At 41.4% G+C, this 18,221-nt stretch overlaps 1 protein-coding gene across 9 annotated transcripts in view; it reads right to left on the bottom strand.

The window, feature by feature from the left end:
• Positions 1-18,221, bottom strand: part of chd9 (chromodomain helicase DNA binding protein 9) — a 261,421-nt gene that overhangs the window by 23,800 nt on the left and 219,400 nt on the right. For 5 of the 9 annotated variants that reach the window (XM_080186992.1, XM_080186995.1, XM_080186993.1 and 2 more), the window contains 7 exons: positions 14,130-14,289; positions 13,701-13,790; positions 4,432-4,535; positions 3,410-3,563; positions 2,858-2,915; positions 2,602-2,638; positions 2,303-2,510 (listed from right to left, as the gene is read on the bottom strand). In XM_080186992.1, the coding sequence (XP_080043118.1) occupies positions 2,303-2,510; positions 2,602-2,638; positions 2,858-2,915; positions 3,410-3,563; positions 4,432-4,535; positions 13,701-13,790; positions 14,130-14,289 (811 nt within the window). The remainder of the gene's footprint in view (positions 1-2,302; positions 2,511-2,601; positions 2,639-2,857; positions 2,916-3,409; positions 3,564-4,431; positions 4,536-13,700; positions 13,791-14,129; positions 14,290-18,221) is intronic. The other 4 variants (XM_080186994.1, XM_080186996.1, XM_080186999.1 and 1 more) reach the window with 1 other exon arrangement.

The raw sequence follows: 18,221 nt of genomic DNA, 5'->3' as shown, positions 1-18,221 counted from the left end.
ATGGTCCACCTTAATTGTAGTGATTCAACTGCTCGTTATTCAATTATGTCTAAGTTGCAAGTAACTTCATCATCTTCAGTGGATCTTCACATGACTGAATAGTCCAATGCTAAATTGGAATGGATGTCCACAGAACAGATAGTTTGTGTTGTCATTGTTAGTGTGTTTAGGGTGGGAGGGGAGAAGCATCTTCAGCTGCATCACTTCTGGCCTTCTTCTGGGAACGCCTGACATTGCAAATTTGGTGTCGATGGTCCTCAAACCCTGTCGAACTAAATTTCAGTGATCATCTTCAGATGACTGGGTGGCTTCCAATAGAGGTGGAAGGCTCTTCGTTTTTCAAGAACAGATGCCCTCGTATCATTTGTGCTGACCAGCTTGATGTTGATTCCCCACAGAGATAGTTCCCCTTAGATCATCTGCCCGACAATTCTGTAGCTATCCACGGAAACACAGCTGCACGTCGAAGTTGGATTTTAAGGATGGTGGAATCTATGCTCTTGAATCCAGTGTGGTGAAAGGCTTTGTTCCTTCTGACTTTGGCCTGCAATTGAATTTTCATGGTGGACCGAAAGTTACTTTGGTGGAACTACTTATAGTAGACCCAGGATTCTGCATCTTACAGCAGGGTGGTTAGGACAATGGCCTGGTAAAGTTTAACTTTAGTCTTCAGCTTAATGTCATGCTGCTTCCTGCCATGATCATGTAGTCAATCATAGACAGAACCTGCTCTCTGGACACAGCACTGACAGCCTCATCAATTTTGAAAAAGTTACCTACCAAAGTATGACAATTTTTCACAACCTTGACACTAAAACCATCAGTGGTTATGTTTGATGCTTTATGGCATGTGCTTGGTGCTGGCTGAATCATAATCTTGGAGACACAGATTTGGAGACCAACATTTCTGAAAGTACTTGAGAAATTGCTACAGTCCAAATGTCTTCCTTGTTGTGGGAAGCTGGAGTGAAGTCTCAGCATACTGAAGTTTATTTATTAGTCACAAGTAAGGCTTACACTGCAATGAAGTTACTATGAAATTCCCTAGTTGCCACATTCTGGCACCTGTTTGGGTCAATGCACCTAATCAGCACGTCTTTCAGGCCGTGGGGGGAAACTGGAGCACCCAGAGGAAACCCACGCAGGCATGGGGAAAACGTGCAGACTCCGCACAGACAGCGACCCAAGCCGGGAATCGAACTCGGGTCCCTGGTGCTATGAGGCAGCGGTGCTAACCACGGAGCCACCATGCCGCCCAATGCTATGATTATGGCCAACTGACTCTGTTGGAGGCACACAGTCCGCAGCGATTGAAGAACTTCCTTGAAAGGAACCGAACGTTGATGCCAGCATGCACGTCTCTTGTGGCTTCTTTAAACATTGTTGCAAAGACATTGAAAAATTGGGGAGCCATGATGCATCTTACATGCTGTATGACACTGGTTACCACAACACCATTGGACATCTCACCACAGGCACAAACATGTCCAATCAAACCATCATGCACCTGGCACAGGACTTTGACAATCTTGTTCAGACATCCTGCCTTGAACAGCAAGTTCCTCTTTAAACATCAGCTACAATAAGGGTACAAATCCCGCAGGGTGGGCTTGGTGACAGGCCATATGGCCATGGTTCAACCTTGGGAAAATATGCATTGCCCAATAGCTTTCAAATGCTGAGGTTCATATTCTGAGGATCAGAGTTGGTGTTAACAAGCGAATTTCTAAGAAAAGCAAACTGATTAACGTATTGTCTAGAAACAAACTGATACTAGGTGCAGGAAGAACTCTAGATTCCTACAGTATGAAAAGAGTGTAATTGTAAATATGGCAAAAACATGCACACATTTTGTAGGTTTCAACTGCAATCAAGTAAAAAAAAAAGCTCAATAGTGAACAAGCATGCAGAATTTTTCAGAAGTGCTACGGAAAGATTTCTATTCAACAATTTCCTTTTGTTTGTCATTAAAGACTCCAGTTTTCTAGAACAGGAAACCATAACTATATCAAAACCAATGGAGTAAATGACCTGGTAGGAGAATTATTCTAAGCATTAAAGGAAATAGATTTATATAGTCATTGAGATGTTATGACACAAAAAGAAATCACTCAGCTCAGCAAGTTCATACTGGCTGTTTGTAGAGCGGTCCAATCAGTCCCGTTCTCCTGCTCTATCCCTGTAGCCCTGCAAGCTTATTTTCCTCAAGCTTGAAGGTTTGCAGTGAGGGGTACCATTTAAATGGTAAACAATCTTGGAGAAAACACCACTGACATTATATTATGATTACTCCTGCATGTACCTTTGCTGCTTCTCGATCTTCGCAGCCTCCTTTGCTTTTACAGTGTCAGCACACAGCCGCCTTCTCCTATCTCCTTTTGTTTGCGCTTCCTGTTTAACCTGCTCTCTCTTATTACTGCGCTGATAAGCAGTTACAAGTCGACGCAGGCGGGTTGTTAAAGCAGATGCTGTTGGCCAATAGAGCAGATCACCTTCCCCCAAAGGACCGTCTAAGGTGAAACAGAAAGGAGCCTTAATCATCTAAAAGATCTAACCTTTAAATCTAGTTACAAAAAAAACACGTTAACGCTTCAGTCTCACCTGTAATTATTAGATCCCCAGGAGAAGATGCAGCATCCTAAAACAAAATAAGTTTCAGAAGAATTGTTTTGAGCTAGTTTTACCCAATTTTAATAAATAGAACAAGATTTGTACATAGATGAGAACAATTCATCTGTGCGAAACTAATTTTCACTATTAAGTAATATTGTAGTATTACTATTAAAGACTATCAGTTTTGCTCAGGAACAAAGTAGCATTTATAACATATATCAGAATTTTGTTTTCACTTGCACACCTCCATTTCATCCTTGAATAATGGTTGAGTTGGTTTATATTCTGGGTCTTCACCATCCCTGTTAGAAAACCCATAGATTAATTAGAATATAGTTATCAACTAATAATAATCAACTAATAATATCAAGTTTATAGACAGTAGCAATTTACACAGTATAGGAAATTCAAAGAGATGAAGATTTAACTAGTCAAAACTAACATATGGAACCTAACTCCGTAACCATTTTCTCACTCAGGTCACTCAATATCGTTCATCATCATCCAGGCGGAAGAAAATTATGTCCCAGGGTGGGTCATTAATTCTTCAGCATTTGTTAATTGTATTCTATGATCAACCAACATCAGGTATGAGTCAAGAGGGCTAAGCAGGTGGTACCATTTCCTGACAGACATGGAATACCTTGCTTCTCTGAATGGCAGCCCCTCAAGCGATGTGACCAGAAAACTAAATATGCTCACTCAACCGAGGCGAGCAAATTCTAAAACAAAGCATCCGTGACATTATGGAAAGAGAGACAAGTAAATGTTTGAAAAATAATGTTAACCACTTCACCATGTTGATTGAGAGTAACCATACCCCTCTGCACCATCTGCAAAGGTATCATTGCCCCTCTGCTCCGCTGCAATCGCTTTCTCATCAGGTTTACCAACTCTTTCTAAGAAACAGAGTGCAGGGTCATTTCTCATTGTATTATACTTTTCATAACCTGTGAATAGTTTAAAAAAAAGATCTGTTAGGGGAGAATAATGCAAGACCAAAAATTACACTAACATTAATGTATTCATTTCAGTTAATTCTGTCTTAAAACTACATACATTAGACAGAAATTACAACATGGAAATAGTTTTTTTTAAATTCTGTACTTCAAATTTTCAAGCGAATTCTCCATCTCAGCATTATGTTTTTTGTGAGAAATATATTCCCCAACATTGCAAAGGTATTAACAATTGTTTACTTTTACATTTTTAAAAGAAACTCTACTGACCGAGTGGAAGGATACAAGTCATCCCAAACATCCCAGATCCAGATATTTCTGGGAACCAGAATACTGTACACATGTTTTCATAACTACTTAATTTGAAATGCTGCCAGCAGCTTTGCGGCGAAATTAACACGACCTCTGTGGGTTCAACAGTTTAGTTGTCATGGACTAGCAACCCAGTGCCTGAGGGTATAAATTCCAACCTGAAATGCTGGTACTGATGTGTTACTTAAATGAATAAGAACGTTATGCTATGGCCAAGCACCAGGAAAAATGGCCACGGCCCAAGAATTGGTTCAAGAAGGCAGCCCGCTACTAAGAAAAGGCGATAACTGAATCTTTGTAAAGCTGTCATGTGCATCCCAAGAAGAAATAAAATTTGAGACAATTGGGTGTTACTATGAGACGTAAGATATCAAATACAAGCATATTTAATTATTTTGTTTTGGGTATGGATGCATCTCCATGACTGACTATAACGACTGTCTATTCTTTGATTCCCTCACTTCCTCTCTGAAAATTCCACTGGAATGCTACAAATAGTGCAGGAAACATTTGATATCCTAAAGTTATCTCACCATCTTTAACTCACCGTGCTTGAAAACACCAATGAGCAGTGATTTGTCAGCATCCACATCCCACCATTCAGCAGGGATCTCAGACTGTTCAGGCTCAGGAACCCAAATGTCAATCTCACTAAGGAAAGAGTGGTAAGTTCAGTCAATGGCCAAATTGGGTGAAGGCAAGAAAGTAAATTGTGCTCGTTAGATCACTTATCAAATGAATTTTATCAGAATAATTTTGTACAGTTACCATTTTTCTTTTTGTTTCAAGAGATTTTTAACACAACACATTTTTCCTGCAATCTTCACATTCCCTGTTAAAATGAATTACGATTCTTTGTATTCCTGCACCTACGCCCACAACCAACCCGACCAGTTGAGGTTACCCACTATTTACATTCAAAGTCAGATATAAAGCTCAATGAGGGGGCATCCATTCTAGTTCCAAGAAGAAATATCAAAATATTTTCTAAATGATGAAGGACTAGGAATTGAGGAGGCCTTGGATCTGGATGGCTGATCACTATAAGAGGGTGCATATAATATTTGGCTGCTGGCCATCTTCTCAGAAGGGGCTGGAGCCTTGTTCAGATCCCACCTGGAATGCAGTGCTCAGTTTTGAGCAAGGCACCACAGAGGGTTATTTAGGAGGTACGGCCCAGACCAGTAGAATGATTGAAGGCTTTAAGTGCTGAATTATAAAGGGCAGGTTAAATCCACTTAATTCATACCCTCGCGTTTAGAAAGTTGAATTAGGGCAGTTAAAATGATAGAATTATCCAACAGCATAGATATAGGTGAATTGCGTGCTTGCAATAAATTCAACAATTAGGCTGATCTTAGAAAATCTTGCAAGGCCAACTGTTATAAAACTAGTATGTTTTAAATGCTAGAATTAGCACTAAATAATTGACCTTATATCTTTACATCTGGAATCCCTCATAGGTTAATATTTAAATCTGACTGGGCCATTAATGGCAGAAGAGGAGATAGGTTCTGACCAGAAAGTGAAAAGGCCACACAAAGTCAATAGCGATGATTTTCTGTATCTTTAAAAGCTGTTTACAGAGCAAGACACCCATTTTTCTTCTCATTTGTTCATCTGGGAGCTGATGACTTTAGTGGAGGAAACCCAAAATGCAATTGCTGAAAACTTAAAAATGAACTGCACTTTGGGGAAACTGGCCACCTTTAATGGTTAAGAGGCAGAAAGAAATTCCAATTTGCAGCATATACTAAGATGGGTATTTTTCCCCGAGTTTAGCACTTGTAGATATTACAGAGCTTTAAAAATGATACAAGTCACATTTACCCACTGAAAAATGAAGGTTGACTGAGGGCAACTGGAGACTCATGCCCTATGCTGGTATGAGAAATGTGCATCCAGTAAATAGCTTTTCCCATGGTTGAGAGCTTGAAATAACATTAGCTACATTATGAAATGTTCATAAACTTCATTAGAGTCTGTGTTTAAAGTTTATTTATTAGTGTCACAAGCAAATTTATATTAACACTGCAATGAAGTTACTGAGAAACTCCCTTAGTCACCAGAGTCCGGGGCCTCTGGGTACACTGAGGGAGAATTTAGCAGTTAGGCCAATGCACCTAACCAGCACACCTATAGACTGTGGAATGGAACCACAGCACCCGAAGGAAACCCACAGGGAGAATGTTCCTTCGATATTTTTGGGGTTTTTAAAATATGGGTCATTATTAGTTAAGTGCACAAGTCTTAATAAAAGAAAGGAAACTTGCCACATTTCTTTCTTTAAGCAGAAGTTAATCCAGAAGCTTAGTCTTTCCCCCACAAAAGTTCTTCAAAGTTGTCAGAAGTGATGAGCATTTGTTATTTTGATGGTTGGCAAGTTTTCAAAAACACTGATTGCGTTTTGCTTTCTTTTTGATCAGATCGGTGTTGTAGTAATTGTATGCTCAGGGAAATATTGCAAATCAAGTATATCTACTTTAATTTTTTTGTGACCACATTTTGTCTGATGATGTCACATTCCATCACAATCAAAATGCAAGAAGGAATACAGTAAAATGGAGATTTAAATCAAGAGAAAAGGCAATGAGTTCATGGTCAGACTGTGAAAGGATATTTAAAAGAGATGATTTTGGAGTAGTTAATTTGGTGTATTGCACAGAAGTGCAGGGCAGCTTTACAATCCTAAAAGGAGCCACGTTTTAAGCTTCTAAATTTGTTGTTTGGGCCTGGATAAAATGCTCTTTCAGAATCGGTGCAGGCTTGATGGGCTGAATGGCTTTCCTCTACACTGTAGGGATTCTACAACTCTTATATAATGGTCCTATGGGTGGCTGCATGTATATGGTATGTATTTCATAGAACCATAGGAAATTAATAGCACAGAAAGGGGCCACTGAGTTCACTGTGTCTGCATCAGCTAAAAATAGAGAAAAAGAAGAAACCAGCCACTTATTTTAATCTCACTTTTCAGTACCTGGTCATGGCCTTGCAGGTCAGAGCACTTCAGATGCAGACCCACGTACCTGTTCAAACATTCAGATACAAATACTCCAGGAATGCAGCAAGCACAGCTGCTTCTATACAATTATATCTAATTGACTTGCTTGGAAACAAACAAGGAACTTTGCCATTTAGCTTACAGCAAGCAGATGTTTTTGTTTTGGCTTGGATGCAATGATATTGTGCACTTTACTGAAGCTTCCTCAGCTGATTCTATATTCCATTATTGGCCACATCTAAACTGCAGGGGTGGCAGTGTTGCCACCATCGCTAAATCACATCTTTGTCTCCTTCCTTTCTTTCCTACTCTTTCAAGCACCTCATTTTGTTTCACCTATCACCTCTCCTTTCAAATCCTTGTTGTCTACAACCACATCAAGCTCCAACAAAAATATTTTTTCATTTCCTTCCTCAGTCTTTGCACTGTTAATTATTCATTCTTAGGTGACATCAATTTCTATCCTTACTCTCCTTGCACTGTGAACTCATTAAGAACATAAGAAATAGGAGCAGGAGTAGGCCATCTAGCCCTTCGAGCCTGCCCCGCCATTCAATAAGATCATGGCTGATCTGAAGTGGATCAGTTCCGCTTTCCCGCTTTCTCCCCATAACCCTTAATTCCTTTGTCTATCAGAAACCTATCTACCTGTGACTTAAATATATTCAGCGAGGTAGCCTCCACCACTTCAACGGGCAGAAAATTCCAGAGATTCACCACCCTTTGAGTGAAGAATATCCTCCTCAACTCCGATCTAAACTGCCCCCCCACCCCACCTTATCTTGAGGCTGTGCCCTCTAGTTCTGTTTTCCTTTCTAAGCGGGAAGGATCTCTCTACCTCTACCCTATCTATCCCCTTCATTATCTTGTACGTCTCTGTAAGATCCCCCCTCAGCCTTCTAAACTCTAACGAGTACAGACCCAGTCTATTCAGTCTCTCTTCATAACCTTGTGGCTTCCTGTACATTTTGCTTCGTATAAACTCTCCCACCAATATTCAGAGCCAGCCACTTGACCTGGTCATTGTCCATTGTCTTGCTACTCACACAGATGCAATCACTGACCTCTACTTTGCATCCCTCGGTATTCACAACTTTCACTCCCTTCCAACACTATTTTCTTTTTCACTCATACTTAGAAAATAAATTCACAATTACCAACTATTTCCTTTCACCCCTCTGCCCAAACCCCCATTAACTGTAGCAATAGGTTTAAGTACCTCATGGACCTTTGTCACTAAGACTACGACCACCTATCCATCTGCTTCTCCCCTTTCACAGCAAGTCAAATGCTCCTGAAGCCATTCCTTTAACTTAGCTCTCTGTCCTTTGTTTGTGGTTGTTTTGGTGCTATGACAGAGGTAGAACCTTGATAAGTGGGGTGCAAAGAGGAAATTGTGTGAAAGATAGGCAGACAGTTCACATTCAAAATAAAACAATTCAGATATCTATTATCTTTCTCTACACTGTGAAACTGAACAAAAATTAAAATTTCAGTTCAGCTTTTTTCTTTTATTCTTTCATGGGAGTCAGTGGCAAAGCCATCATCTGTTGCCCAATCCAAATTTCCCCTGAACCAAGCAGCTTGCCCCAAGCCATTTCAGAGGGCAATTGAGAATCAACTGCATTGCTGTGGGCCTGGAGTCAAAATGTAAGCTAGATTGGATAAGGATGCAGATTTCCTTCCCTAAAGAACATTAGCAAACCAGACAATCAGTGATAGCTTCATGGTCAACATCACTGAAAGTTTGTCTCAATTCCAGATTGAATAACAATTCAAATTTTACCACTGCTGTGACTGGATTTGAACCCACGTCCCCAAAACATTAGCCTGGCCCTCTGGATTACTAATACAGCAACATTACACCAACATATTCTGCCCCTTCCCCCCAAGGATTTTAAATAGTAAGACAAGGGGGCCATAAAGAATATTTAAAACAATTTTGGGTTGGAACCTTGGTGCATTTGTCCTTCTGTTATGAAGATTAGGAATTAAATCTTTTTACAAACTTGTCAATTTTGATAAAACCAAACTTCTCTGCTTGTTTCGTCAAGCTCATAGAACATAGAACAATACAACACAGTACAGGCCCTTCAGCCTTCAATGCTGTGCTGAGCTTTACCCAAAACCAAGATCAAGCTATCCCACTCTCTATCATTCTGGTGTGCTCCATGTGCCTACCCAATGACCGCTTGAAAGTTCCTCCGACTCCACTATCACAGCAGGCAGTCCATTCTATACCCCAACCACTCTGAGTGAAGAATCTACCTCAGACATCCCTCCTATATCTCCCACCATGAACTTTATAGTTACGCCCCCTAATAACAGCTACATCCACCCGAGGAAACAGTCTCTGACCATCCACTCTATTTATACCCCTCATCATCTCATAAACCTCTATTAAGTTGCCTCTCATTCTCCTCCGCTCTGAAGAGAAAAGCCCTAGTTCCCTCAACCTTTCCTCATAAGGCCTACCCTCCAAACCAGGCAGCATCCTGGTAAATCTTCTGTGCACTCTCTTCAATGCTTCCACATCCTTCTTATAGTGAGGTGACCAGAACTGCACACAATATTCCAAATGTGGTCTCACCAAGGTCCTGTACAGCATAACCCCATGGCCCTTAAAACTCAAACCCCGTTAATAAATTCTAATACACTATAGGCCTTCTTCACGGTTCTATCCACTTGAGCAGCAACCTTCAGAGATCTGTGGGTATGAACCCTAAGATCTCTCCGTTCTTCCACATTCCTCAGGACCCTGCCATTGACCCTGTAATCCACATACAAAATTTGTCCTTTCAAAATGAATGCTTATGAGGATTAAAGATCAGTGGCAAGATAAAATGAGTTTTTCCTCACAAAATCTTCACAATACAATGAAATCTTTTCCTGTGTTGAGCAACATGAAATATTGTAACCCACAAACAGATCAATATTCAATATTTCTTAAGAACATAAGAAATAGGAGCAGGAGTAGGCCATCTAACCCTTTGAACCTGCCCCACCATTCAATAAGATCATGGCTGATCTGAAGGATCAGTTCCACTTTAATGTTGGCAAGTGTGAGGTGGTCCACTTTGGTAGGAAGAATGGTAGGAAGGACTATTACTTACGTGGCGAAAAACTGCAGCAGGCGACGGTGCAGAGGGACCTCGGGGTCCTTGTGCATGAGTCGCAAAAACCCAGCTTGCAGGTGCAGCAGGTGGTCAGGAAGGCGAATGGGATGCTGGCCTTCATAGCGAGGGGGATTGAATATAAAAGTAGGGAGGTCTTGCTGCAGCTGTATAGGGCATTGGTGAGGCCGCAGCTGGAGTACTGTGTGCAGTTTTGGGTGCCGCACCTGCGCAAGGATATTTTGGCCTTGGAGGGAGTGCAGAGGAGGTTTACTAGGCTGATACCGGAGTTGAGGGGATTGAGCTATGAGGAGAGGCTGAATAAACTAGGCTTGTACTCATTAGAGTTTAGAAGAATGAGGGGAGATCTCATTGAGACGTATAAGATGATGAATGGGATGGATAGGATAGAGGTGGAGAGACTCTTCCCGCTCAAAAAAGACAGTAGGACTAGGGGGCACAGCCTCAAGATAAAGGGGAGGCGGTTTAGAACGGAGTTGAGGAGGAACTTCTTCACTCAAAGGGTGGTGAATCTCTGGAATTCTCTGCCCGTTGAAGTAGTGGAGGCTGCCTCGCTAAATATTTTTAAGAAGCGGGTTGATGGGTTCTTGATAAGAGAGGGGATTAAGGGTTATGGGGAGAGGGCGGGAAAGTGGAACTGAGCCACAACAGATCAGCCATGATCTTATTGAATGGCGGGGCAGGCTCGAAGGGCTAGATGGCCTACTCCTGCTCCTATTTCTTATGTTCTTATGTTCTTTCCCCCCATAACCCTTAATTCCCTTGTCTATCAAAAACCTATCTACCCGTGACTTAAATATATTTAGCGAGGTAGCCTCCATTGCTTCAATGGGCAGAGAATTCCAGATTCACCACCTTTTGAGTGAAGAAGTTCCTCCTCAACTCTGATCTAAACTGCCCCCCTCTTGTCTTGAGGCTGTGCCCTCTAGTCCTGCTATCCTTTCTAAGCGGGAAGAATCTCTCTACCTCTACCTTATCCATCCCCTTCATTATCTTATACCTCTCTATAAGATCCCCCTTCATCTTTCTAAACTCCAACGAGTACAGTCTATTTAGTCTCTCTTCATATCCAACCTCTAATCTCTGGTATCAGCCTAGTGAACCTCCTCTGCACTCCCTCCAAGGCCAATATATCCTTCCACAAGTGCGGCGACCAAAACTGCACATAGTACTCCAGCTGCAGCCTCACCTGTACAGTTGCAGCAAGACCTCCCTACTTTTATATTCTATCCCCCTCGCTATAAAGGCCAACATTCCATTCGCCTTCTTGATCACCTGCAGACTGGGTTTTTGCGACTCGTGCACAAGGACCCCCAGGTCCCTCTGCACCGTAGCATGCTGCAGCTTTTCACCTTTTAAATAATAATCCCTCCTATTATTATTTCTGCCAAAGTGGATAGCCTCACACTTGCTAACATTATACTCCATCTGCCAGGTCCTCGCCCACTCGCTCAGCCTATCCAGATCTCTCTGCAGACTTTCCACACCCTCCACGCAATTTGCTTTTCCACTCTCATCTTCATGTCATCAGCAAATTTCGTCACCCTACACTCAGCCCCCTCCTCCAGATCATCTATATAAATGGTAAATAGTTGAGGCCCCAGCACCGATCCCTGGGGCACTCCACTAGTCACCAACCGCCAACCAGAACAGCACCCATTGATACCAACCAACTTGAAAGTCAACAACTCAAAAAAGTGATCAATTTCAAACCATTCTATGGTGATATTCATGGTTGCACACTTGTTATGCCCACTAGCTAAATGTTCCAATGGGCCACAGTACTTTAAACAAGCTACAGTTAAAAAGTGGTACCCTAGGGCCCAGTTAGCTCATCTGGCAACAGTGAGACTTATCAGTCATATTTTTCTCTTTGGCCAATCATAGAACTGCAAAAGAAAGGTCCGTTTAAAAGAAAGCATTTCAGCAATTTATACTTGTATAATTAATAGTAGCGTGTAAGCTGTGGTTCAATTGGTAGCAAACGCGCCTTGGATTTGTATGGTCCCAGGTTCAAATCCCAGACTAGACCTTGAGTGCAAAACACAAAGACTGACACTGCCAGTGTAGTACTGAGAGAGTTCTGCACTATTGGAGGTGTTGTCTTTCTGATGAGATGTTGAACTGAGTCCCCTTCTTCCTGCATGGGTGGATATGAAAGATTCCATGGCACTATTTTGAAGGAGGGCAGGGGAATTATCTCCAATGTCCCAGTCAATATCTATTATTGCACAGTTAATATTACAAAAAAAAGATTATCGGATCTATTGCTGTTTGCAGAAGTTTGCAGAATGCAAATTAACCATCACATTTCCTCCAGTGGCTGCATTAAAAAAAATACTTAATTGGCTATAAAGTACTTTGAGGCTTCCGCTGGTCATGTAAAGCTCTGCATGAACGTGAGCCTTGTATTCCTCTATTTTCTAGTTTTGAAATTGGCAGTGTCCAAAAGGAGTGGACATGCATTTCTAGCAACGCAAGAAGAGACTGAAGGACCAAAGAATGCCAATGAGCTCATCCCATTTATCAAAAAAACGTGAAACATTGAATAATTCTACATTGTGGATCATTTTCTTAAAAACAAAACAAAAATTCCCACCAAGAAGCAGCAATTAACAAGAGACCATCAATAAAAGCTGACACTCAAATCCCCAAGAGAATCCTATGAGCTGCTTGGTTGGCTCCCCACTGATTCTATTATATCCCAAAATAAAATTTACAATACACAAATTGAAAGCCAGAGTTTGGATTTTTCAGTAGGGCCCTAAGATTTGATGATTTGGGCTTCTTAACACTCATGACCTAAAGCCCAAGTCATAATGAAGCAGTAACTTTCTGTAGGATCTTGTGTATTCAAAACTCAACTTCCCTTAGTGCTTCTTACCAAGACTCTGCACATATAAACTTTGACGCACAGACAATTTACACCCTTGCCTACTTGCACATTTGCGGCAGAAAGCACATGACTCCCACGCAAAAGCTATTCAGCACAAGCCACATTGTACTAACAAACAACACTAACTCTTGCAGCAGAACCAAGGGACCTAATACCAACAACAGTGAAACACAGCAGCTGTTCAACTAGGATTTCAGCATCCCTTAAATTTCTAAATCAGTATCATAATTAACCAAGTTCCTAGCCAAAGTTAATGATTCAGTAAATTATCAAACATTACTGAATTACTCACTATCTAACTGAACTTAATCACTGCATTATTAATTTAAGCATTCTGCAGGTCTTGGACTGACTAGGACTGATTACTCAAAGATCTAGCACATGCACGATGAGCCAAAATGCAGTAATTTTCTCTTATTGCAAAGGTGCTATATAAATTCAAGTTATTACTGGTTGCTCAACTGTTCACTGAAACTGTAAGAACTAGTTTCAATAAGTAGTTAATCATGGAAGATTAGACAATTGAAATGATTGTTAATCTGCAAGAAAAATAGAAATTGTGTTAATATTTACAAACTCAAGAACTTTTGAGATTATGGCCATAATTTTACTATCGCTCCCACCCCAGGAATCAAAGTGGGTGGGGGCGGACCATGGAAAGGTCTGTTGACCTTGGGGGATGGGGGTGGGTGATTTTACGGTTTCAGGTCTAGCAAGGCCGTAAAATCCTGCCCTACAAGTCAGACTTTTCAGTTTGAAGCATACATAACAAACATTCTTACCTAGCATCCACTCCATCAAGTACCTTTTCCAACTGGTCACCAATTACTTCTTGCTTCAGATAATACAACATTCTTACTCGCAAAAGCACCCTGAGTGATAAGAGGCAGATAGAAACTAATTTAGGCACACAACGCTAATCTTAAGTAAGGCTGTTTGACAGTTATTGCAAAAATTATTGAGAAAAAGACACAAGCTGACAAACAAAAAATGAAAGCAGTTGATCTTTCTTAACCATCTGTGTGCTTGTTAATCGTAGATACAACCACTTGTCTGTCTGGCCACATCATTACAATTTTGCACCATGCTCAGTTAAACATTTTTTAGAGATATCACCAACTAGAAAGCATTAACAGTAGGGAAAATACTTTTATGTCACAAGAATCAATGAAGAATTAGTACGGAAAGTATCAAGCAACTGCCCAACTTACTTATTGCAGTGGTGTTTTAAATGTTTCTTGTAGCCATCATCCTGGAGCAGGTGTTCTGGGTTATATTTCCTGAGCCACTCAGCCTTCTGCATGTCAAATGTGCTTCCCTGAATCTTGACCTTCTTCCCTTTCCGGCCCCTCGGGACTGGTGCAGACAAACCTAATCAAAGAGATCAGAACAAAACTTAATTACAAATTTGGTTTTGACGGGGGGAGGAATGCAGAACAGGTAAAGCAGGTTTAACGCCAAGCTCAAGTACTTTTACACAGTAGCACATCATAAGGCTAATGAGATGATGCAGCCAAATTATTTGCACGTCACAATCAATATAGTGCAGGTAAGAGTTCACAAATCAATATAGTGCAGAAGCAGCCCAATCAGCTCATCTTGCCTGTGTGTTCATGTTAAAACTGAACATTATCATTGTTTACCTACAACAAATACGACTTTGACCTATTTAGGGTGAATTGGAATGGAAATAATCAGGATTCAGTATAGGAAATAGATGTCAAATTGTAATAAATGTATACTTAAATATTGTTGAATCTGTCATATCTTTTCATTCTGCCATATGCTGTAGCCACTTAAAATTTCAACATGAAAACAGATCCTTCACTGCTTTATTGCACTGTATTTGCAAAGATATTTGAGAAGACTGTTATAATGTATAATCCATGTCGTCAGGCTTCTATGTCACAACATTGAACAGACAGCATAACATGGCATCGGGTTAACAATCCAGCTTCTGAGCACACATAAGTCAAGAACTGCAAGATAATTTCTAGGAAGTTGCCTTACAATGTTTGTGGTTCTCATCGGATGAAGAGGGATATGGGCCAAACATGGGCAATTGGGGTGAGCTAAGGGGTTAAAAAATAAAGGGGGCAGCATGGACAGGTTGGGCTGGAGAGCTTGTATCTATGCTGTAAACCTCTGACGCTAGTAGTACACCAGTCAGGTGAAAAGCCAAGTTTGTCGATAAAGACAGAGTTGGGTTCTGAAAGACTCTTCCCAATGTTGAACAGCCTGCCAATACTCAAATATTGAGACTGCTGCATCAACACTGTAGGGTGGCACAGTGGCAGTGGTTGGCACTATTGCCTCACAGCACCAGAGACCCAGGTTCGATTTCACCCTTGGGTAACTGTGGAGTTTGCACATTCTGTGTCTGTGTGGGTTTCCTCTGGGTGCTTCAGTTTCCTCCCACAGTCCAACGATGTGCAGGTTAAGTGGATTGGTCATGCTATATTCCTCTGGTGTCCAAAGGTGTGCAAGTTAGGGGAGATTAGCGGAATAAATGTGTGGGGTCACGGGGATAGAACAGTGGATGGGCCTGGGTAAGATGCTCTGTCGGAGAGTCAGTGCAGACTCGAAGGCTGCATGGATCCTTCTACATTGCAGGGATTCTATGAACATCAACTGTTTAAGTATTGGAATGTGTACACAATCCACTGAACTGCATACCACTGATCAATTAATGGCTCAGGAAGTAGGAGAAAAATCAGCACAAAAAAATCCTACTGTCTTTGAACGTTATCAAACATATGGGGAAGATTCTAACGTGTTTCCAACAGTAAGACTTGGTATTCCAAACACACAGATGTAGATCTGAAACCATTACCTCCAGTATAACACCTTGAAGTTCATGGCTTTTGAATTACAAAACATTTAATTGTGGAAAGGCCATAAACTGGTATTAACTGGTTTCCTTGCTACCCAGTGAGTAGACTTATACTTATAATGCCTAACTCACACTCATCCTTCTGGAGCCCATACGCATAAACATTGAAAAACATGTTTTTCCAAAATCAATAATTTTCATACTTACAAAGAATCATAGAGACACACAGCACAGGAGGCCATCTGGCCCACTGAGTCTGTACCAACCACATCCACCCAGACCCTATTCCCATAACCTCACATATTTAACCTGCTAATCCCCCTATCATTACGGTCAACTTAGTATGGCCAATCAACCTAACCAACACTTCTTTCAGACTACGGGAGGAAACCCATGTAGACATGGGGAGAGTGTGCAAACTCTACACAGATAATGACCCAAGCTGGGAATTGAATCTGGGCCCCTGGCGCTATGAGGAGCAGTGCTAACCACTGTACCACCGTGCCGTGGAATACAAATTGACACTGGAAGCCTCCAAAGATCTTTCTGAAAGCAGGAATCAAGTTATACATCAAGTATAAAATGTGAAGCTCTGGTGTGGGTGGTTGCCATTTCAAAATGTGAAAGAAACATAAAATGGGTAATTTTTATTAATGGCGTGGTTTAGTGAAGTAATTATTTGTACAAAGATACTTTTAGCTACTATCGAAGTTCTTTAAAAACGTCAAATTTTCTGTTTTTGGCATGTGTCACAAAGAATCCCATCAAATTTATGCGAGTCACTTTGGCTCTGGCATAAGGATCCCACTCTGGATCAGATTTGTCACTTTCACTTTCAGAAGCATCACTCTGCAAAAAAATCATCTTCCTCTCCATCCGTTGAAGTAGATATTCTGCATTTTTTGAACGATACTTTGTGTACTAATATGATTTGACAATAAAGCTACACAAAACATTAACCAGACAAACTGCAGCGCGACTTCACATTGGTTCCGTGGAATCTGAACATGATGCGGACTAATGACTTGCCCCCTTTAAGGAAGTGACTGCGAACATCTACTTTCATTCATTATCGATCCAAAACTGTACTTCAATCTCATCCATCCAACTGTTGTCATGGACATACTCAAAAACTCCTTTAGGAAACTTCATGATTAAACAGCAGAGGGGCAGGCCCTTTGGCCCAGCAAGCCTGTGCTGATGCAGTTTCTATTCCTCTGTTTGCCATCCACTCAACTGTATAACAAGATACACCTTAAACACTGCTAATATGCCTGCTTCCACCACCTCCACTGACAGTGCTTTCCAGGCACGCACCACCCTCTGTGTGAAAAACTTTGCCCGCACGTCTCCCCTAAATTTAACCCCCCTCGCCTTAAACCTGTGCCCCCTTGTAGTTGACCTTTCCACCCTGGGAAAAAGCCTCTGACTATCCCACCTATTTATGGCTCTCAATTTTGCAGACCTCTATCAAGTGGCCCCTCAACCTCCAACTTTCCAGTGAAAACAATCTGGGCTTATCAAACCTCTCCTCATACCTCAAACCCCCCTCAGATCAGGCAACATCCTGGTAAACTTTCTTCGCACCCTCTCCAAAGCATCCACGTCTTTCTGGTAGTGTGGCGACCAGAATTGCATTCAATATTCCAAATGTGGCCTAACTAAAGTTTTATACAGCTGTCAAATAACTTGCCAACTTTTATACTTCATGCCCCGGCCGATGTAGGCCAAGCATGCTGTACGTCTTCTTGACCATCTTATCCACTCGAGTTGCCACTTTCAGAGAACTGTGGACCTGTACACGTAGATCCCTCTGTACGTCAATGCTCCTGCAAGGGTTCTGCTATCTGCTGTATAAAATTGGCACCTCCCTCTGGATCCTGAACTTCCTAATTCACAGATCACAATCAGTAAGGATAGGCAACAACACCTCCTCCACAATCATCCTCAACACTGTTGCCCCACAAGGCTGTGTTCTCAGCTCCCTACTATACTCCTTATACACTGAACATGTGGCCAAATTCCCCTCCAACTCAATTTTCAAATTGCTGACAACATCACCGTAGTGGGTCGGATCTCCAACAATAAGACAGAGTACAGGAATGAGACAGAGAAGCTGTTGAACTGGTGCGGCAACAGTAATCTCTCCCTCAATGTCAACAAAATGAAGGAGATTATCATCGACTTCAGGAAGCGTAAAGGGAGAACATGCCCCTGTCTATGGGGCATGTCTGCATCAATGGGGATGAAGTGGAAAGGGTCAAGAGTTTCAAGATTTTAGATGTCCAGATCAGCAACTACTCGTCCAGGTCCCCCCACGCTGACACTATAATTAAAAAAACCTACCAATACCTCTACTTTCTCAGAAGACTAAGAAAATTTGGCAAGTCAGCTACAACTCTCACCAACTTTTATAGATACACCATAGAAAGCATTTTTTTTGGATGTATCACAGCTTGGTATGGCTCCT

Source organism: Carcharhinus amblyrhynchos, chromosome 4 (genome assembly GCF_965287045.1).
Source record: "Carcharhinus amblyrhynchos chromosome 4, sCarAmb.v2.hapA, whole genome shotgun sequence".
Lineage (NCBI taxonomy): Eukaryota > Metazoa > Chordata > Chondrichthyes > Carcharhiniformes > Carcharhinidae > Carcharhinus > Carcharhinus amblyrhynchos.
The sequence above is the reverse complement of the archived record's forward strand: the minus strand, read 5'-3'. Positions and strand labels throughout refer to the sequence as shown.